Source organism: Natrix helvetica, assembly GCF_964273705.1.
Source record: "Natrix helvetica genome assembly, chromosome: 1".
In the NCBI taxonomy this organism is placed as follows: Eukaryota; Metazoa; Chordata; class Lepidosauria; order Squamata; family Natricidae; genus Natrix; species Natrix helvetica.
The window spans coordinates 319,211,307-319,234,712 of record NC_138548.1 but is presented as its reverse complement, the minus strand read 5'-3'; the positions used below and the strand labels follow the sequence as shown (position 1 = coordinate 319,234,712).

The 23,406-nt window shown below is 41.2% G+C and overlaps 1 protein-coding gene across 4 annotated transcripts in view; it reads right to left on the bottom strand.

Moving 5' to 3' along the window:
- The window catches only part of LOC309398956 (protein SSUH2 homolog), a 51,869-nt gene extending 34,162 nt beyond the window's left edge, over positions 1-17,707 (bottom strand). Inside the window, exons 1-3 of one of the 4 annotated variants that reach the window (XM_081966300.1) lie at positions 17,468-17,707; positions 15,385-15,446; positions 1,677-1,772 (exon numbers count right to left, since the gene is read on the bottom strand). In XM_081966300.1, coding sequence (XP_081822426.1) covers positions 1,677-1,772; positions 15,385-15,446; positions 17,468-17,493 — 184 coding nt within the window. In that variant the 5' untranslated portion in view covers positions 17,494-17,707. Of the gene's footprint in view, positions 1-1,676; positions 1,773-12,407; positions 12,569-13,481; positions 13,639-15,384; positions 15,447-17,467 lie in introns of those variants that run through there. The other 3 variants (XM_081966301.1, XM_081966303.1, XM_081966302.1) reach the window with 3 other exon arrangements.
- Positions 17,708-23,406: the final 5,699 nt, after the last annotated feature.

Genomic DNA, 23,406 nt, shown 5'->3' with positions numbered 1-23,406 from the left:
AGGCTTGGCTGTTTGCCACTGTTTAATTGCAAGATAACAAACCCTTTGGCTGAGGGCCAAGATAACTCACGTACAATAAAAACAAACCAAATATTCCCAACAAATCAAACATGGCTCTAAGACATACTTTCTTCACTACTAATTTTGAACAGTTGTTTCCTGCAAATGTCCTCTCCCAACGCCTCACCTATAAGGTCTCTTGGGAGGGGCCAATCCACAACCACCTGTGCTGAATTATCTTCTATGAGCCTGCCTACATAATTGCTGCTTTCGTTTCTCAGCCCTTCTCACTCTAGCATCAGGGACAAACTGCCTTTGATCCTCCCCACTGCTCCATGCTTCAGGCGCCTCCTGGTGGCCAACCAGCCCCTCTGGTCCCTGCTCTGAATCTAAACCCTGCATAGGGTCCTCCACATCATCCAGGGCAGACTCAATGATCCCTCGCTATCCGAGTCCATCAGCAGCTCAATTGGATCCTGTTGGGCCACAACACAGACCTATATATTTTTTCTTTCTATTTGCAAAAGAGTAAAGTTATGCAATTCTTCTCGGTTGTAAGTCCCACCATGTTCAGTGGCTCTCCCCACTACGGAGACCGGTATACTTAAGATTTTAAGTCCTGTACAAACAGGACCGATCTCTCGATGTCCTCCATGTTGGGGATGAAAATCTGCAAGGGAATGCCTTCAAAGTCAAAGTGAAATTCAATAGGTTCTGGAGCACCGGTAGCAAAAATTTTGAGTAGTTTGGAGAACCGGCTGCACCCAGAGTGGGGTGGGAATGGAAATTTTGCAATATCCTTCCCCTGGAGTGGGGTGGGAATGGGGATTTTGCAGTATCCTTCCCCTGCCACGCCCAAGAAGCCACATCCATAGAACTGGTAGTAAAAAAAATTGAATTTCACCACTGCTCTAAATCCATGTGTATGATTGATTTGAGGGTGCTAACTCTCCAGACAATGTTCATAACTGGAAAGCTTTATGTGGTGGACTTTCACTCTCTCCACCTGCATGTTTATTTTATTTATTAAATGTATGAGCCACCAATCTTGTTACCTAGAGTGACTGCAGGTGGTAAGAGCAGGACAGTATGAGTAAACTTGCCCTTGTTTCCCTCAAAGAAATGGGAGCAACCTCTCCTCTCTCTGCTCCACCCAGTCACTGTCTTTCTTTACAATGGATTGTTTCTACATCCTCCTCATTCATTCTTTTTCTACACCTCCATCTGTCGCTATTGCCACACTCAACAAATATACGTTTATCTGTTGTTTGCAATTCAGACAACAAGATCCATGGTGGCACAGTAGTTGGAATGCAGTATTGCTGGCTAACTCTACCGACTGCCAGCAGTTTGATCCTAAGCGCCTCAAGGTTGACTCAACCTTCCATCCTTCTGAGGTCAGTAAAATGAGGACCCAGATTGTTGAGGCAAATATGCTGACTCTGTAAACCACTTAGAGGGGGCTGTAAAACACAGTGAAACAGTATACAAGTCTAAGTGCTATTGCAATGTCATCATTGGGGGCAGGGAATCTTCCTTTCAGATAATATGGTAATTTCCCCCAAAGTAGCAAATTTAATTGCCACAAAATCAACACAAGAGCCTTGTGACACTTTAGCATTCAATATATAATCCCATGGATGTCATCGTTTGCATCAGTTCTACACCAAACTTACCATCCCCAACTGTAGTGCCTTCATAGCCAGACACGCTGTTTGCATCAAAGGCAGGAGCAGAAGGTCCTGTGGCTGTCATAACAGGAGGTGTGATCCCTACAACATGCAATGGAGAAACATTAATACTACCAGCATACAAGCATTTAACAAGCCATATGAAACACAGCATCCAATACATTCTCTTTCTTTCAAAAATCACATGATACATACACCGGAAGAACAGTCTAAATATATATCCCCCCCCCAAAAAAAGATGGTCATTTGATACAAGATCAATATGGATCTTGTCTTCAGAAAACTTTAAGACAGAGGAGGGCAATCTATGGCTAATGATCACAGATAGTTCCCCTAGCATCCCACTTGCCACTCTCAGATTACCACAGCCCAACATTTCAAATCTATTATTTCAATTGGAACAATATTTTTACGGAGGCTTAAGACACCTCTCAGAAATCCTGAGAACCCCAGAACACTGAATAACTCCCCTCCCTCTTTTTGGGAGGGCTTTTAAGAGGAAAACTGAACAAAATCTCTAAAAGCTTAAGATACTAATTTTGCCCCTTACACTCTCTCAAAAGGTGCAGGGGTGAGCAATTGGGTGTTTTCACACCTTCATCAATGCCACATCAGGCATTTAATCAACTCTTTATTCCTTGGCAAGTTTAAGTTGTATTAACTTTAACCCTAGGAGCTGAAGTCCACATCTCTTTAAAGCGTTTCAAAAAAACTGCTGTAACCTCTGTTTGTTTATCCTGAAGTACAATCAACTCCAGATTACAACAGTTGATACTAAAACTACTAATACTGACAGCAGAAAATGGCATAAAGCCAGTTTAATCTACTATACAAGAGACCTGGATGCAAAGAAATTTCATTTTAATGTATGCTGGTAAGTGTACATAAAGTGAAAATAAACTTTCTATTCTATTCTATTTCTATTGTATTTCATTCCACTCCATTCCATTATATTCCATTCTAATTTAAAGTGCTTAACCAGAACAGAGCCTATGTTCTAGATGATATTTATATTTCATAATTATGTACAAGCTAACTGCATAAAAAGCCAGCTTTTCTTATTAAAAATATAGCACGCTCATCTCGAGATTTGGATCAAAGAACCTTCTTGATAACTATCTATATTGTTAAGTATGTCTCCTTTTGGAGACTAGAGTTGAGTAGCAGAAGGTAGCAAGGAATGTGCCGCTGAATAGTCATGCTATCAATCACATCCTCCAAAGTTAAAACAAGGATAACTTTACTTGTGTTAACAAAAATAAAGCAGGATAAACATTCTCCAAAACAAGCGATAAGTAGTCTTGAATTATATACACAGTCTATGATACAACACGTTGGTTTACAGATGCTCAACTCACAATTCACCATGTAGACAGGTAACTAACATACAGAGTAGCCACCATCCAATACACAGTATTCAACCCCAATAACAAGCATGGAGAACATAACAGGAACAACGAGGAACAAACAATTCAATTCAATACAATACAATACAATTCAATAGTAGAGTTGGAAGGGACCTTGGAGGTCTTCTAGTCCAACCCCCTGCCTAGGCAGGAAACCCTATACCGTTTCAGACAAATAGCTATCCAACATCTTCTTAAAGACTTCCAGTGTAGTTCCTACTCCCTCTTATGGCTGATTAAAGCAACACCATCCAATCACATCTCACTTGAACATTTAAAGTGGCAGATACATTATTTCAGTCATGGCATGTATGTATGTATATGTATGTATACACACACACACACACACAAACACTGCCAACACAAGACTAGGGTTACATCCTAACATATATAATACTAAAAGGTTATATTATTACTCAATCATCTATCAATGAAATGTAATAAGATGGAGAAATACAACTTCATATTTATCTATGCCACAAAATTCAATGGGATGAACTTTGACTGATAATCATCTTTCAATCTAGCTTACCCCCAATGGATAATGTGAGCATTCAATGGGAAGTAAATAATACAAAGAGCTTTTTAGAGGAAAAAGTGAATAAAATACAAATAGATAAACTGATATTAATATTTTAGGAGGTCACCCTGCTTACAGCTGGAATGTTAGGTCTATTTTCTCCTATTCTTTATAGGATAATAAAGACAAATTGTCAGTGTATACTGGGAGTGTAAAAGAACAGGGGGTGATAAGGAATCTATTTACCCTAGAAGTCAACAGTAGGATTTTATTTAGTAATAACATTTATTATCTAAGAGCAGAAGCATGGCAAGAGGGCAACTTAACCCCAAAACCTTAACATTAAAATAAAATGTTTCTCTTAGGTCATTTTAATGACCTAACTGTGGATCCAGTGCTGCTTACTCTAGTAATTAGAGGCCACATGCTTTGTGAACAGCATAGAACCTGGAAGGTTATGATAACTGGCAATCTTGTATAGAACTTCTGTCTCTGCAATTGCTCTCCCCTCATACATAAACAACATCAAACTGCCATGCAAGTAGGAAATCTTCATAACACCAGCAAGACCCACATTCTTTTCTATATAGTCTAAATACATGTCAGGTGTCCTCTGGTGATGCTGATTTACTCAAGGATAAAGACAATAAATCCATGCAGGCTTTCCTGCATTTAGAACACAAGAAGAGTTCAACATACAATGATCAGAAGGGGCTGTTTGCTGGTTATGCCTCTAGTAAGTTAATGCCTATGTGAAGTGATCCCTCTTCCCCAGAGAAGCAGATGCACTCTTTCAAAGATAACATCCTCTACATCCTTATCTTGATGACTAGAATAGAATAGAATAGAATTATTTATTGGCCAAGTGCGATTGGACACAAGGAATATGTCTTTAGTGCTTATGTACATAAAAGAAAAAAATACATTCATCAAGAATAAAAGGGGATGGGCAGGGCTTGACATCACGACGAAACGACATGCAATCTTGGGGCTCCAGGATTGCTGTCGATATCTGTTGCTGGACGGTCCTTTTTGGATCTAAACCATTCTGAAGGAACGGTGATAGAGAAGAGCATGTCCTGCTGATCTCAGGGACATCACAAAGTCCCTGATCGATCCAGGAGAAAGCTCTTTTTGCAGGCTACAAGAGAAGCAGCCAAAATGGCTGCAGAAGGTTGGGACAGTCCCCTGAAACAGAAGCAGAACAGGAGAGACAGTGTGTCAAAATGGTGAGAAAAATCCTTATTATTAGAGAAGAGAAAACCCAAAAGACTTAAGAGTTAAAATAAAATTGAAGACAGAAGGAAGTAAGCGGCGAATTAACCCTGGTTTAAAACTATCGTGTTATCTTTTTCACTTTAATTTTGTTTGTTTTCTATGGATGGACTTTTTACAAATGCCTCTTACTTTTAAACTGGACTGGTCTTTTTTTCCCTTCTTCCTCTATACTTTTTCCATTTTTTGTATTTGTGGATTAAAAGTTTCTTTCCTCGCAAGGCTCAGCCGGATCGTAATCTTTAAACATTTTTTTTCTTCTCTTCCGGAGTTCGGAGCTTAGAAAGAGAGGCAATAACAGAAGGAAAGGATGTAACACTGCCACCTAGAGGCTAGAAGCTTGGCAACATCTGATAATACAAAGCTATTGGCTTTACGGAAAGGGTCAGTGCAAAATGTCTTGTTTCTTTGAAGGAAAGAGAAAGCTTTGACCTGAAAACTTTACTGAATTTGTTTGAAACCTAGCAAAAGCCTTGGATGTTTTAGTGGAAATGTTTATAACCTGGAAAAATGGCCCAATATTAAGAAGAAAAGGGACTAACATTGCAAAGAATTATGCTAGAAATTCAAAAAGTCTTAATAATCACAGAGAGAATTGAAAAGGGACTTGAAATTATAGATCAAAAAACAGAAAGTACGGAGGGAAGAGTTGAGAATACTTATAAAACAACGATGAAATTTGAGGACAGAGTTCAAAAAACCACAGAGACATATGAAAGTGACAAGAAAATTGTTGACACTGACAGCAAATCGAGAGTGGAGGGAAATGATAAGTGCAAAATATGGAGAGATCGATGAACTGGAACTCTATCTCAAATGTCAAAATATAGATGAAGAAAGGGGAGAAAATTTGGCAGAAAAATGAGAGTAATTTTGGCAGAAGCACCAGCAATAACAAAAGTCAAGCTGATGAAAGGAACAGATAGAGGGTTTCGAATCTTTATAAGATATGCAATGAATAACAAGTTGTCAAGAGAAGTCCACATAAGACTTATCAAGAAAACACTTAGAATACAGATTCTACAAACAGCAAGATATATTGGACTGCACTATTTCTGGAAAGATACAGAATGATGAAATAAAATGTCACAATAAAATTTAGTTAAATGTAGTTAAATTTTGAGTACTATGTATAAGACAAAGTAATAATAGCTATAGTCAAATATATGATTAATAATGATAATAAAGCATTTATATATACTAGATTGATAATATGAAACTATACAAACTGTAAGTGAGGATGATGGAGATGATGTTGAAAAACCTTTTTATAAAATATAAATAATTCTATATAGAATAGAATATAAAGATGTAATATCATTGGATGATTTCAGAATGATATAATGAAATGTCATAATATAAATTTACTTCAAATTTAATATGTTTCATATAAAAAGGATGTAATCAGCTATGCTTAATGGATATTTAACAATTATAACAATTTGTATACATGTATATTAGATTAATGATACTAATAATGGAAAAAACATAGAATTGAAAATTATTAGAGAATGTTATCAATGCTAAAATAATAGAATGACTTAGAATAGGATATAAAAAATTCTTTATTATTGGATATATTGAAGATGATATAATGAATCATTATAATATAAATGGATACATATTTAGAATACCTTGTTTAAAATGGAGAAACAATAGTGATAATCAAACAAATGAAGTATAATAACGTATACAAGGATATTTGATTGACAATATGTGATTTTTGATAAAGCTCAAGTGATGACTACGGAAAGGACGGAGAAAGACCTTGTAAGCAATCGACACACTGTATGCAGTTGAAGAGGTTTTTATGTTATATGTTTGGTGTTTGTTTGAAAATAAAAATTTTATTTTAAAAAAAAGAATAAAAAGATACAACACTTAGTGATAGTCATAGGTTACTAATAAGCAATCAAATCATACTAGGAAACAAGCAATATAAATCATAAAGATACAAGCAACATGGTTATAGTCATAAGTGGGAGGAGATAGTCACTAGGAAGGATGAAAATAATAATAGCAATAGTCTCAGTAAATAAATTGACAGTGTTGTGGGAATTAGTTGTTTAGCAGAGTGATGGCATTCGGGGGGGGGGGGGGACTGTCCTTGTGTCTACTTGTTCTGGTGTGCAGTGCCCTACAGCATCGTTTTGGGGGTAGAAGTTGAAACAATTTATGTCCAGGATGTGAAGATCTATAGATATTTTCACAGCATATGATATATGATATATTATAATTACATTATAATATCATATTACTATAAACTAAGTATTAATCAGCCAACATTTCTTACAATTTCATATAAATTTTGTAAGCCAATTAGGTGTAGCGGTGATGGCATCAGCTAGAAAAAAAGAGACCATTAATTCTAGTTTCACCTTTTTTTCCTCCTGTGGGGAAAAAAATAACACAGTTGCCATTTTGTGGATTGAAGTTCTGGGATTTAAAAAAAAAGAAAGCAGGTTCCGTGGCCTGAAACAGACAGAGGAATAATCAGACATATTCACTGATTCTGATTAGGAAGGAACGGGTAACCATTGCTCTGTTGCCAGTAATACAGGAATTGCTTTCTATATTTAATTTAGGGAGGGGGGGTTGTTTTGTTTTACTTTTTGGTGCTTTCAAGTCAGCCTTGACTCCTGGGGACTGAATAGAATAACAGAGTTAGAAGGGACCTTAGAGGTCTTCTAGTCCAACCCCCTGCTTAGGCAGGAAACCCTATGCCACCTCAGACAAATGGTTATCTAATCTCTTCTTACAGTTGTTCCACTGATTAATTGTTCTAACTATCATGAAATTTCTCCTTAGTTCTAAGTTGCTTCTCTCCTTGATTAGTTTCCATCCATTGCTTCTTGTTCTACCTTCAGGTGCTTTGGAGAATAGTTTGACTGCCTAAATAGTCCCTGCCATTATCTTGGCAACATATTTGGAAGTGATTTGCCATTGCTTGCTTCTTCCTAGGGCTGAGAGATTGTGATGGGCCAAAGTCATCCAGCTGCCTTCCATATCTAAGGAATTAACAGCCTCCTGGTTTTTAGCTTGGTTCCTTAAACCACTACGTCAAAGTGACTCTGTTCCATGACCTTTAGCTAGTTTGAAACATTCCCCAAATAATTTCAACATCATTAAAAGTAGCTTGTATATGTAACCGAAGCAAGTTTATTATAGGCACAAAGATGGAAGAGAACTGAAATTCTTACAGCGGAGGAATGGATCATAAACATGTCAGAGCTGGTGGAAATGGCAAAACTGACCTCTCTGGTGAGGCAGAAAACAAGTGTTTTATTTTGCTTTTAAGTCTGGAAACCTTTTATAGACTTTTCACTAAAAGAAGAAGAAAGCGAGAGGATGATTTATGGATTAAATGATTGAAACAGATGAGAATTCAATAAGGGGTTGAAGGGGTTTCTGGAAGAGTTAAGAGGGAGGACAGACAGTAGGTTTGTTAATATTTGTCAAAAGAAAACATTGGAAGTCATTAAATTTCATAACTTTAGGGGTTGTTTTCTTCTCTTGCTCTTCTTTCCTCTTTTTTTCTTTATCTTTTTTTTCTTTTTCTTTAGATTTGCCTTATACTCTATGTAAAATCTTCAATAAATACAGGTACTCCTCAACTTAGTAATCGTTTGAAGTTACAACGGCACTGAAAAAAAGTGACATGACCATTTTTCACACTTATGAGGTTGCAGCATCCCCATGGTCACTGATTTACATTCGGATCAGTGGTGGGATATGACCGGTACCCCCCGGTACGGACGTACCGGTGCCTGCTGGGAGCACCAGGTACCGTTCCGGTACAGTGCTCCAGAGGGCATGCCCACCCATCCTCCCTACTGGTATTTGAGCCGATCAGGGCTTCCGCGGTTGCGCACGGAGTGTACGGCGCCTGCACAATGCTCCGCCTAGAAGTTGGAGCGTTGCGGGCGGTAAGTAAGCATGCGCGTGCTGAGCATGTGCTGCACGCATGTGATGGATGCCCGGCTGATTCAGATGATTGGTAACTGGCTCATATATATGACTGCTGCAGTGTCTTGTAGTCATGTTATGACCTTGTGTGACCTTCTGACAAGTCAATGTGGAAGCCAGATTCACTGAACAACTGTGTTACCAATTTAACAACTTAACAACTGTGGCAAGAAAAGTCGTAAAATGGGACAAAACTCACTTAACAACTTTCTCACTTAACAACATAAATTTTGGACTCAATTATAGTCGTACGTGGAGGACTTCCTGTATAATTTTTTTAAAAACCTCAGTGTAATCAAAGTAACATTTATGGTTAATCGGTGTCCACCAAGAACCAAGGTAAACACCATAGAGTACATGTAGACCTCGACTTATGGGCAAGATTGAGCCCCAAATTTCTGTTGTTCAGTGAAACATTTAAGTGAATTTTGACCCATTTTACGACCTTTCTTGACACAGTTGTTAAGTGAGTCACTGCAATTGTTAAGTTAGTAGCATGGTCGTTAAATGATTCCGATTTTTCCCCATTGATGTAGATTGCCCGAAGGTTACAAAAGGGGAGCATATGACTCTGAGCCACTGCAACGGTCATAAACATGGTCATATGTGTGAAATACCTTTTTTCAGCTCCATTGTAACTTTGAACCATCACTAAATGGACTGCCGAGGACTGCCTGTAATGGGGATAAAATGCCTGCTAAATCGATGCTCACAGCATTTTGTGATTCTTTTGCATTTTAGTTTGTCTTTTGAGATCTGCTTTGGGTGGGGCATTCAAGCCAAGGCAGGCTCATGAAAAGCTGCCAGTTCTCATCTTAATTCCAAGGAAACTTGTTCTTCTGCACAAAATGCAGTTTGCATGTTGCTCAGAATACATCCCAGAGAGGAAGGGTGAATCAAAATGGAGTGTGATAAGGTTTTTTTTTTTACACACCCCTGATTTTAATCTACTTCTGATGAAGAATGAATGTCCTCTATGACTTTTTAGGTTCTAAAACTTCCTAGATATTTTGCAAGTGAAGTCCTTCGTTGCACAATCCAAGGCTATTATATTGCTGGGCTCTAGCTTAGGAAATCCAATGACAGGCCAAAAATGAAAGCCATCTGTGATTAAAAGCTGAAAAGGGGAGGTTATGAAAACCAGCCATTTTATACTTTAGTTTTTTATACTTTTAGTTTTGCAAGTCATGCAGTAATCTACTTTTCTAAAAAAAAAAACCCACAAAAATGGTTTTATTATTAATAGGGAGGCTATTTCTTTTTTTATTATCATTTCTGCGTAGGACTGCATTCTGAAAAGAATTTAGCCAAACCCTTCAGAGAATATGTTTCATTCTTTTGATATATTTACTGTAATTTTTTATATAGCCAAAACTCTCCATGAGTGAGCATGCACGCCTCTATGAAGAACATTTGCTCTTTTTAAGAAAGCATTTTGCTGAGCTACACTTATAGAGCTGGTTTCCATACTTGTTCAGGGGGGAAAGCTCACTTAATTTAGTCGGATTTACTTCTGAGCTAACTGATAGGTACTGGAAATCTTTTTTGACCATGTTTTAATTCAGAGCAGTGGTGAAATTCAATTTTTGTTTACTATTGGTTCTGTGGCTTGATGGGCGTGGTGTGGCTTGGTGGGCATGGCAGGGGAAGGATACTGCAAAATCTCCATTCCCACCAGGGACGTGCGGTCAGGGGAGGCAGGGCCTCACCGCTCTCATCTTGAAAAGAAAAAAAAAGGGAAAAGGCACACATGTTCCGATTCCCTGCCTTCCTGAGGCAACACGAAGGGGACCGCGGAATGTCCTGATGACATCACCAGTCTCACCAGCCATAAACCTCACCGCATGTCACTGATTCCCACCACACTCCAGGGGAAGGATATTGCAAAATCTCCATTCCCACCACACTCCAGGGGAAGAATACTGCAAAATCTCCATTCCCACCACACTCCAGGGGAAGGATACTGCAAAATCTCCATTCCCACCACACTCCAGGGGAAGGATACTGCAAAATCTCAATTCCCACCACACTCCAGGGGAAGGATACTGCAAAATCTCCATTCCCACCACACTCCAAGGGAAGGATACTGCAAAATCTCCATTCCCACCACACTCCAGGGGAAGGATACTGCAAAATCTCCATTCCCACCACACTCCAGGGGAAGAATACTGCAAAATCTCCATTCCCAGCACACTCCAAGGAAAGGATACTGCACAATCTCCATTCTCATCCCACTCCAGGGGAAGGATACTGCACAATCTCCATTCTCATCCCACTCCAGGGGAAGGATACTGCACAATCTCCATTTTCATCCCACTCCAGGGGAAGGATACTGCAAAATCTCCATTCCCACCACACTCCAGGGGAAGGATACTGCAAAATCTCCATTCCCACCACACTCCAAGGGAAGGATACTACAAAATTTTCATTCCCACCCCACTCTACGGGAAGGATACTGCAAAATCTCCATCCCCACCCCACTCCAGGGGAAGGATACTGCAAAATCTCCATTCTCACCCCACTCTGGAGCCAGCCAGAGGTGGCACTTGCCGAATCTCTGAACTACTCAAAATTTCAGCTACCAGTTCTCCAAACTACTAAAAATTTCCGCTACCAGTTCTCCAGAACTTGTCAGAATCTGCTGGATTTCATCCCTGATTCAGAAGAAAAAGAAATAGCTGCCATGGGGGCTGTTCATAAAATGGATTTTTTTTCTTTTTACAACCTTCTAATTCCTTCATTTGGGGTAGGATCGAGGAGACTGAATGGTGCTGAGCATTTATTGGCCGGATGCCCTTCCTGATGCCTATGCAGAGTTCGCAGCACATATTTTCTCTTTGCACCCTGATAGAGAAACAGCTGCCTAGGAGTGAACTCTCAACCTTTCAAGTGCGAGGTGAGCCTCTTCACCTCTAGGCCAATGTGCCACTTTGTTCATAAAATGAATATTCCCCTAAATACCAGTTCTTCATTATTTCAAAAAGTCATTAGGTGAAAAACTAAAAGCCAATTAAGAATCTTTATTTAAAAAAACCATGTCATTTTTATAGCATGAGACAAAGATGAAGGAATTTCCTTCTATTTGTACAGCCACTGGAGACCCATCAGTCTACTATAATCCCAAATCAGAAGTCTGGTAGTAACTTTTCCAACTAACAATTTCATCAATGAGCTGCAGCCATTTTCATGAGATGTATGCAGCTCCCAAAAGCTTTTCTGAAAATGCTTTAGTCAGAAGGCAGCTACCTAATTTTCATATTCCTGTGCCAATGTCTTTAACATATATATATATATATATATCTTTGAAGACATTTCATCTTCTTGGATGAGAAGCAAAAAGTCTTCAAAGAAAAACCAGAAAGTCCAATTCCCCTTTGATAAAAAGCACCTTTGGGACAACCATGTCCTGGATGACTTAGAATATCCATAGACAAGAAAACCAAGAGCTGAGATTGCAAAGAGAGAGAAAAAAAGGGGGGGCAGCAATAGAAAGCAGGGGAAAGGAAAGAAGGGGAAAGAACCTGATAGGAACAACAAACAAATGGGTACCAGTCTGGAAGATCTGTAACTGCAAGCAATAGATCCACCAAGGCCCTGTGATTTGTGGAACACCAGGATGATCTTCCTTCCTGCTGGTCTAACCATCATAAAGGAGCAACTAAGAAAGGAATGTTTCACAATTCTCTAGACCTCATTTTCTTCTTCAATCCAGGAAATGAAACCGATGCAAGGGCCCAGGGAACAGCCCAGCCCCTTTCCTCTTACTGAGCCCCAGATATGGTCAAAGAGTAGGAGGAGTCATCCGGACAAGCTGTAGAAGGGGTGTGACTAGTAACAGAGAAAGTAGAGGAAATGGAAAGCTATGTGGAATTGTAGTTCTCAGTCTTGGCACTTTGTCTTTCACCCACAGTAAAACCCTTTCCTTCCTCCTCCTTCCTGCAGATTTGGACCACACCCGCTTCGCAAATCCCCCCCCACCCCCCCGTTCCCAAATACTCTAGTTTTCAGTTTGCAGTATATTAGACTTCAGTCACACATGGAGGAAAATGCATTGCAACAAGTCAAGTTTTTTTTTTCCTCCAGGGATGAATTGGGACAAGGCTGCAACTTTCTCACCCCTGCTGAATGCCGTGGAAGAGTGTCCTTTTATCTGCTTGCTGTGAAAGAGGGCAGAAGCCCAGTTCTGCTTCTTGCTAAGCAACGGACGAGAGTCCAACTTGTGCTCTATTAGGGAAACATGGCTGGGGGTGGGAGAATCTTGCAAGCATTGTCTGGAGAATGGCCCAACACCGATCACCCAGGCAAAGGATGGATTCATCTAAAGCACTGTATGTTACAGTTCAATGTACCGTTATAAGCAGACAATCAGTGTAAAGCAATGTTTCCCAACCTTAGCAACACCCAGAATTTCTCAACCAGGATTGCTGGCTGGAGAATTCAAGGAATTGAAGTCCCTCCAGCTTAAAATTGCTACGGTTGAGAAACGCTGGTATAAAGTCTATAACTACATTACACGCTGTCTCCCACAGTACAAGGCCCTCTCCCACAGGCTTCCTCTCCCCTAAAAGACCATGTTTGGGGGGTGGGGGGGTTGGAGGCTTCCTCTCCTTTAATTCAGCTTACCTTTCTGTCAGTTATCTGAATCCCCCCAGGCTTTTCAAAGCTATTCGTTCTCCCCCAGCCAACTGCTTTGTTTCATGCCGATGAGTTTACATCCGGTTAGTTTCTTCCCCCTCCCAATGAGCTTACACATAGTGGGGGCAGAGCTAGAGGTGGAGCAGAATCCCTCTATTGTTATTTCCCCCAAGCAGATTTCACTTTTGAATCAAAACTGTTTAGCTCTTATCTGCAGCAGCAGGCTACCAGCTGCAAAACTCGTAACAACCACAAAGCACAAAAGAGTTTTCTGTATCTCTTTCCCTGCCATCTCCTAGATCTTTTCGGTCCAGATTAGGTAGCCCTATAACAGATAATTGCCCACTTTGGGTCCCTAAGTCTGCATTTGGGACAGGTAAAATTGGCTACCACTTGCTAAAGGGCTTTGTCCATGTCTGCTTGGATGGAGAAGGATCAAGGGGGAGAGCCTTCTCTGTGGGAGCGCCTTCCCTCTGGAATGAGCTGCCCCCGGAGCTTCGCATAATCCCTGACCTCCGGTCCTTCCGACGTGCCCTAAAAAGTTGGCTTTTCCAGCAAGCCGGCCTGGCCTGTTAATTTTAACTTATTTTAAATGTATTGTCTTTTAAATTCGGTTTGTTTTTTGGGATATGGATTTAATTTTTTTTTAACTTTTGGAATGTGTGTTTTTTAATGTTGTACGCCGCCCTGAGTCCTTTGGGAGAAGGGCGGCATATAAATCCAAATAAACAAACAAACAAACAAACAAGGAGATTGGGGAGGCAACTGCTGAAGGAAAACAACTCTGCTGGTGCCAAAGAACGCACTGCTATTTGTGGACAAAATGTGCCAACTTAAGGTTTACATGGCAACATTGAGAAGTAGACTGGGAGGAGAAAGAGCAAAAATCATATGCCTGCAGTTCATCAGTTTTAAGGGTGGGAAACTATGTTTAAATAAGCTTTGAAATCTCCTTCAGCAAAAAAAAAAACCAAAACCAAAACCACAGGATGTCACAATTTATATTTTGCAGTGAAATGATAAATCCGGTGAGAAATTGGAAGGGGTGGGAGCGAAAATAAATCCTGAAATGTAAAAAATAATTCTAGAGAAAATGCATGTATTATAAGACATAATTTTCCTATTTAGGGGTAATATAAGTGTCTGTGTCCCAAATAATTTGGAGAAGAAGAAGAAAAAAACTCCTGCAGTGCCTAAATTGGACTTTTCTACTGCAGTGAAAGGTTATTTTGTCCTTAAGGGAGAGAAAGGCTAGAATTTGTTTCATTCTTTATGGTGTTGAAGTTATTGGTTATGGTGAGAACCACAGCTTGCCAATTCCAGCTGTTTCCTGGATGGTATTAAAGTTTCCTGTTGCTAATAATTGACAAGAAGGGATTTGCAGGGCTTTGAACCTGAATCTGAGAAATGGAGTGTCATAGCTGTGAGCATCTCCCTAGAGAAGCCATGTAGAAGCTCTCGGGAACAAGAAATGTTGGAATTAAAGACAGTTAAAGACACATGTCTTCCTGAGGATTGTGCAGCTACCACCCAAGGTTAGGAAAAGATCCAGCTTCTTCAAGTTGTTGACCAGTTCAGCGAATCCTGAAGCTATTTTTTGGCTTCCGCTCCAAAGTTCACCTAGCACATCTCTAGAAGTGAGGCAGGTGCAGTTAGCTCAGCCATCTGGAGTTCTTATGGGCTCTGGATAGCATGCAGGAAATCCCGCTAAACACACGTGGGTTGCTTGTTAAAAGAAACTCAACTGATGCAGCCACAAACATTTTTTATCTGATTGCACTCAACCTATCTTGAGCTTGGTTGATGACAATAACATCTAAATTCATTATGTTGCAGGGTTCACCTGCAATATTTAGAATACTTGCTGTTAGAGATGGCTTAATTCTCATACCAAAAGCCTCCGGAGCAGGCATCTGATCAATCGCTCCATAATATTTATGATTTGATGCGTCGCTATGGGGAGAGAAAGAGAAGAGGTTATAAAATAGCACATCTTTAGTTGATTATTTTCTTTTTTTCTCTTGAAAACTCCTTTCACTTGATCCTCACAACAATCTTAGCAGAAAAGATGTTAAAATATAAATAATATGCTAACAGTCAGTATTATGATGATAAGGATTATTATATTAAATATTATTATTGCGTTTTTATTAGAAGATACGTTAAGAGGGAAAACAAACAGGTGTTACTATGTTCAACTGTTTAATATATTATAATTTTAAGATTAGATAATTAATATTGTGAATGATGTTGTAAATTGTGGTGGCTATTGCAGAGAGATATGTGTAGCCAGACAACACACTGTTTAAAGAAAGATGGAATGTTCATATTTAAAAAAAAATATTTTAAAAAAACAAACTTATCAGGAGGCTAAGTTGAAAAAAACCAACTTGTCCAAAGTCTCTCAGCCACCTTCAGGTTCAAATGGGGACATGAAGCCAAATTTCCCTGGTCCAAATCTATTTTTTTTTACCATTGTAGTTACTACAAAGGTGAACTTTCACAGATAGAAACCGAGGATAAGCTTCTGCCCTTTTCAATGTCTCAGTAAGTACTCATGCATCCAATATTTAACACTGAGTAAAACATAGCCAATTAATAATTCAAATATAACCAGGCTAGGCCTAATCAATCATGAACCAGATGACAGAAGAGAGATACTGAAAACTCTCTTTGTGGATATCTAATAGTTGTCTGTATTTTTGTTGTCCAGATACGATTTGCGCTAAATAAGGTTACATTCCTGTGACCATTTGTTTTTCTTGTCCCGAAGCAATGAGCAGTCATCTAATTTTCCCAAAACATGTGATTAATTTGAAATGAAGGGGGACACAGACAAAAGGTAAATAAATTGTGCTAATAGGAAAGCCAACTTCACTCAGAATTATGCACACACAATCCTAAATCAATATGGCCTAACTATAGTTTATTGCAGGGATGGACAATCTTTTGATGGCCACAGACAAATTTTTCAAAGGTTGAGGGCCCCCAAATTGGTTTGGTTCAGATTAGAATTTGGTTTCGATAAATTACAGATTTTATGCATATCCCAATTCAAATCTGTAAAAGAATATGCTGATTTTCAATATTCACGGTCAGAGAAATCTCCAAGAGTCACAAAAAGGGATCCAAGACCTCTTGCAACCCTGAGGCCACATCACAACTCCATAAAGATTGCTTATAAAACACAATGAGTACACATCTTATACAATACTTATATAACTAGCATATTGTAGGAATGCAGTCATAATGTGGCTTGTTATTGCATGCCATGAACGTAGCCATTGCAGTTTGTAAACCAGAGGTTATTAGCATGTTGCGTGAACTCAGATAATGGTGGTTTATTCAATGAACCATGATTAAGCAAACTATAAGCAAAGCTTGAGGCCATTATGCGTGTGAGATTAAATGAGTGCTTTGATTCAGTGTGACTCAAGCCCCATGTTTTTAATTAAGAATCCGGAGTGCCAATAACATAAGGTTGTGTTCTACGATTTCCAGAGCTGTTACAAATATGCCTTTACTAGGTCAACTACGTTTCTTCTTTTCAGAAGAAAACGGCAGTTCAGTTGTTGTTTTTAACCAGCCTATAAAACAACCGTTCGGGTTGAGCGAACCGGGTCCCTGTGATCTTCACTTGCCGTGAGAACCTAGGCAATCCGATTCGATCCGCAAACCGTGGTTTCTGAGAGCCAAGCCTCAATCTTTAGCCTGGGGATTCGGTGTCGCTGGCTTGGTTAGATCGCATTCTCGGTCTCCAGAATGAGACAAGCGAGGAGGCGTGGTTTACATTCTGTAATCAGCCCCGCTCCAGCTGGAGCTCGGACACACACACACACACACACACACACCACACAAAAGGGGGAGGGGTCCCTTTCCCCCTAGTTGTAGAGAGTTATTGAAATATTTAAAGAGGGTTTTTTTGGGGTGGGGGGAGGTCCTGCCGGGGAAGCGGGAGGGTAAAAGGCTCTCACCGGATCGCTTGGCTTGCTTGGGCCATGGCTGCGAAGAACCTCTCCGGAAACTACTGTAAAAGGGAAATACAAGCTCCTGACTTTCCCCTTTACTTTCACTTTCATTTCTCTTTAAACTCGGTCTCAGCCTTTCCGCCCGACCAACGAACTTCCCGGTTTGTGAAACTTTCCAGATTGGATTTTGGAAAGAATACGTGAAAAAGGGAAGGGTTGTTTTGTTTTGTTTTCTAAGAGCTCGCGCTCTGCAGGATGAGCGGCCAAAATTTGGGGCGGGGTTCTCGCTCAAGAATGTTTTGGGATCGAGGCTGGAGGTGCTTTTGTGTCTCCTGAAGTTTGCCGAGGCATGTCGCGCCTGCTCTGGGTGGGTGGATGTGCTGCATGCCTTGGCAAACTCAAGGAGGCACGAAAGCATCTTCAGCCTTGATCCCGAAGCGAGAACACCGTCCTCTCCACCCCCATTTTGGCCGCTCACCCTGCAGAGCGCGAGCGTGTGTGTGTGTGTGTGTGTGTGTGTATTTGGGGATGCAGTAATCGCTTTGAGGGGGGAGACGCGAAGATTCAGGAGCAAAATGGTCCACGCGCATTTGGCGAATGGAGGACTTTTTCCTCACTCTGGGATTTTTGTGATGGGCTCCAATCCAACTAACGACATCTTTATCTGCGTATAACTGGCTTTGGGATCCCCCTAAGTTAGTCAGTTCTATAGATACGTTTACTAAGAACTGAAATCAAAGAGATATTTCCCCAGGTAAAGTTCAAACATCGCAACTCCTGTTCGCAATGATGGTAGCTTGAGTGATAAAATGGATTTGTTTTCTATACATACATACGTACATACGTACCTATGTACGTACATATGTATGTATGTATGTATACAAAAGCGAAATATCACATACAAAAGCAAAATATCACTCACATACCATCACAATATCTCCAGAACAGTAAAGCCTACAAACTTGAAATTTGGCATATATGTTCCTCCTGGCTTCTAGGTGCTCACTAAGAAAGAAAGGATTTTTGGAAATGACCATCAGATCATTAGCATTTCTTATATTAGTTTTAACACACTCTGATGCTAAGGAGTTAGCCTTCTATTCCCCCTCCCCACCCGAAAAACACACTGATGCTAAGGAATTAGACTGAGGGAGAGAAGGGGATAAGATAGGAGAGGCTTCTGTGGGACAAGCCTGAGGGAGAAAAGGGGAGAGGAGAGGCCAATCGTAACTACTCATTAATTTTTAATGTGTGTCGATTTATCAAGCCTGATCGCCTAGTTTCCCCTACGGGTATCCAGCTAGCATTACATAACATATAATATTATATATTGTTTTCCAGATTTCCAACACATCTATATTATAAAAATGGTTACGATGGCTCCCAGGTTCAAAATCTCAGTCCCTAAAACTAATCAGTCAACCCTGGACAAATTACTACCTCTCTGGCCCTAAACTATCTCACTAAGAATCAACAGTGAAAGAGGAAGCCGTTAGACACTATACCAGTCTCCTGAAGATTTGTTCAGTACATGTGGAGGAAGGTAAATTTAAGCATGTAATTTTTCACAAACTGGTGAACAGCACACAGGCATGCTAAATTTGTGACCTTTCAGTTTAAGGAGAAAGAGAATGAGTATGTGAGAAAGAGACTGAGTGTGTGAGTCATTCCCAAAGTGGCTGCAGTGAGAGGATGTATAGTGTTCATTGTTGACCTTATGCCCTACTTGTGATCTTCTCAAGGTCTCTACTTTGCTGTGCGGCTAGACCTTTGACCTTCATTTAGCAGAATTCTCTTTAATCATTTGAGCAAATAAACCCTTCTACCAAGCAAAGTAGACAGTCTGAGTACAAATTACTCCAGAAAAAAACCCCAATCTTAACAAGAATTATCAAATGTGCCTGACCACTCAACCCTCTACAGAATAACCAACACAGCCTATTTATTTTATGTATTAATCACATTTATATAACTTCCCACCTCACAAGCAGATGAAAAGGATAGCATTGCCATACATTAAAAACATCTCAGAAACAACCATCAAACTCTTACACACAAACCAACTAAAATTATCCTAAACATCTTAAGTAAACCAAAAGACTCAGAAGCCCAAGAAGAAACAAATAGAACTCGTATACAACAATACAGTATAAGGACTGTAATTTGTCTGTAAGGACAGACAAATTGAAGATATTTATATTTATATATATATTTATTAAATTTGTTAGCCGCTCCCTCTCCATAAAGGGACTCGGGGCGGCGTACAATAAATAAAAACACATATTATAAAATACACATTGTACGGAGGAGGTATAAAACACAATACAATCATTATAATAACATAGAAATATTAAAATAAGTTAAGATTAAAACCCCAATGGAAATTACAAGTTTAAAAATTGCCAGGAGGAATAAAATGAAGCTATGGTTGAGCCAGGCCTGCTAGTTGAAAAAGGTGGGTCTTGAATTTTGAACGGAAGGAGCGGAGGTCGGTGGTAATCCTAATATCCGGGGGGAGGTCATTCCAGAGGGCTGGGCCCATCACAGAGAAGGCCCTACTCCTGGGTGCCGCCCTTTGGCACTGCTTAGTGGACGGCACCCGGAGAAGTCCCTCTCTGTGAGAGCGAATTGGTTGTAGGGATGTATGGGGCAGGATGCGATCCCGCAGGTAGCTAGGTCCTGTGCCATGGAGCGCTTTGAAGATGGTAATCAATACCTTGAAACGCACCCGATAGACCACAGGAAGCCAGTGCAGCTCGCACAGGAGAGGTGTTATATGGGAGTATCTCGTACTCCCCATAATCACCCACGCGGCCGTGTTCTGGACCAGCTGCAGTCTTCGAGTGCATCTCAAGGGAAGCCCCATGTAGAGAGCATTACAGTAGTCTAGGCGGGACGTCACCAGCGCGTGAGTGACTGTGCGAAGGGCATCCCGATCCAATAGGGGGCGCAATTGGCGCACTAGGCGAACCTGGTGGAACGCCCCCCTCGCCACGGCTGCCACATGGTCATCCATGGACAGCCGGGCATCCAGGAGGACGCCCAAATTGCGCGCCCGTTCCATCGGGGCCAGTTGTTCACCCCCAATGGCCAGTGTTGGAATTAGCTGGTTGAACCGGGGGGCCGGAAGCCACAGCCACTCCATCTTGGAGGGGTTGAGTTTGAGTCGGTTGTCACCCATCCAGACCAGTACGGCTTCTAAACACTGGGACATCATTTCAACGGCCTCGTTGGGGTGGTTCAGGGTGGAGATGTACAGCTGTGTATCATCAGCGTACAGATGATATCCCACCCCAAAACCACGGATGATCTCACCCAGCGGTTTCATATATGTGTTGAACAGGAGAGGCGAGAGGACTGACCCCTGCGGCACCCCACAAGTGAGAGGCCTCAGGGACGACCCCTGCTCTCCTGCCAACACACGCTGCGTCCGGTCGGAGAGGTAGGAGCAGAACCACCGTAGAACGGTGCCCCTTACCCCCAGCCCCTCCAGCCGGTGCAGGAGGATACCATGGTCGATGGTATCAAAAGCCGCTGAGAGATCTAATAGGACCAGGATAGAGGAACAACCCCTATCCCTGGCCCTCCAGAGATCATCTACCAACGCGACCAAGGCCGTCTCTGTGCTGTGCCCGGGTTGGAAGCCGGACTGGCGTGGGTCTAGATAATCATTCTCCTCCAGGTGACGTGGGAACTGTTGGGCCACCAACTGTTGGACTTGCAGAGTACATCCATAAACACTAACTGGCAGTTAGAAGACACAATGAATACCATTTAATTCTACAACACATGGACAGACTCAAGCATTGTTTCAATTGGGAACTCTGAACATCCTAGACCAGTGGTCGGCAAGCCGCGGCTCGCGAGCCACATGCGGCTCTTTACACCCTTTAATGTGGCTCTTCTGTGTGCCGGGCGCCCGCTCCCCTCCCTCCTCTTGGGCGGCTGCCCCAAAAGTCAGGACTCTGCAGCTAGCCTCTGTAATTGCGCCTATGTTTTCCACGGCGTGGAGCAGCGGCGAGCGATGATTCCGGAGGCCATCAGTGGGGAGGCAGGGTCCCCCCTCGCGTTCCTCATCTTCCTGGATGGCCCCCGGAATCATCGCTCGCCGCGCAGAATCTCGCCGCTGCTCTACGCCGTGGAAAACAGGCGTGCGCGCACAGCTCAGAAAATTACAGCCTCGGAGACTTCGTAACGGCGGGAACTTGTTGTCACTTGCCCGGGCTTTTGCAGAAGCTTCGCTCCGAAGCGTTCCGAGGGAGGAAGTTGGGAAAGGGGCTTTGCTCCTGCTCCGGGTTGTAAGCTTCCCTCCGAAGTCTTGGGATGTTCTGAGGAGCCCCCCAAGGCAAAGCACCGCTGCCAGGTAGTTAAAAGTACCTCTCTGATTCTGTCAGACTCTGTCAGTCTCTCTCTGATTCCCTCTCTCACTCCCTCTCTCTGTTCCTCTGTCTGTCTGACCAAAAATTGGTCCTATGACTGCAGAATGCTGCAAAATACCATAAATGCAGGCCAGTTGTTGAGTGTTTCAAATGTGATTGGAACACTCAACAAGGTGACCACAGTGTGTGTGTGTGAGAGAGTGAGACAGACAGACAGAGAGAGGAACAGAGAGAGGGAGTGAGGGAGGGAATCAGAGAGAGACTGACAGACACACACACACACACAGACAGAGACAGAGAGGGGGAGGGAGGGAGAGAAAGATAGACAGACAGAGAGAGACACACACACAGAGTGAGTGATTAAGTGAATGAGTGAGAGACAGACACACCCACATACACAGAGTGACAGAGAGAGAGGAAGGGAGGGGAGAGAGACACTGGGACAGACAGAGACAGACACACACACACACAGAGTGAGTGAGAGACAGACAGACACACACACACACACAGAGTGACAGAGATGGGGGAAGGAGGAGAGAGAGACAGAGATACAGAGAGAGAGACAGATAGACACCCAGAGAAAATGACAGAGGGAGACAGAGAGGGAGGGAGGGAGGGAGAGACAAAGAGCCAGAGAGAGAGAGATAAAGAAAAAGAAAAAAAGAAAGAAAGTGGGAGAGAGAGATGAAATTAAAAACAACAACATACAAACCTGACTTACTCAAACTATCCAAGGAAATGCAAGGCCAATGTTCACATTAGTGGTTGTGACTTTGTCAGTCATTGTCAGGATGTAATTTTCTCTACATTATAAGGCAAATTTTACGGAATTTAACGTTATCAATAAATAATATCATTCTAAAGTTTTGGTTTTATTAGTTGTGTTATTTGTATCCTCCCGACCTATGTGGATACTTGCATGCAGAATATTCTCAATAAAAACTTATTGAAACTAAAAACAGTGTACCATCCTATGTATTTTCGGTTTTAAAAATGTGGCTCTCAAAATAAATTTCAATCGTGGTTTTGGCGAGATTTGGCTCAGTTGAAAAAAAAAGGTTGCCCACCACTGTCCTAGACTAAGCTAATTCCAGAAATGCCAAGGAATTCCTGTAAATTTGGAAATCAGAAAAATCAGCCATCTACAAACACAGAGAAAAACCACATTTACAGACATTTCAAAAGAAACAATAAAAACCACAAAGAAACAAAAAGATCAGAACATATCCTTTCCAGCAGACAACACCCAGATAAGCAGGGATTAATACCAAACAAACTATCAAACAGAAACAATACCCTAATCAAGGAATTACTAATGAGAAAAACATCTCCACCAGCATTCACAGGGCAAGCTACTGTATATAAACAGGGAGCAAACCTCACTCTCACTAGCATTGATATTGTTCCCTAGGTGTGTAATAAAATGTAGGCAAAAAATCAAACTCAGAGAGCATCAAGCTTTCAACAATTACATTACATTCACAATGGATTCTGTTGCAAACTTTTTCCTCTTTTCTAAAACACTTTCTTGTGTTAAATTGATAGGCAAACATCTCATATTCCATA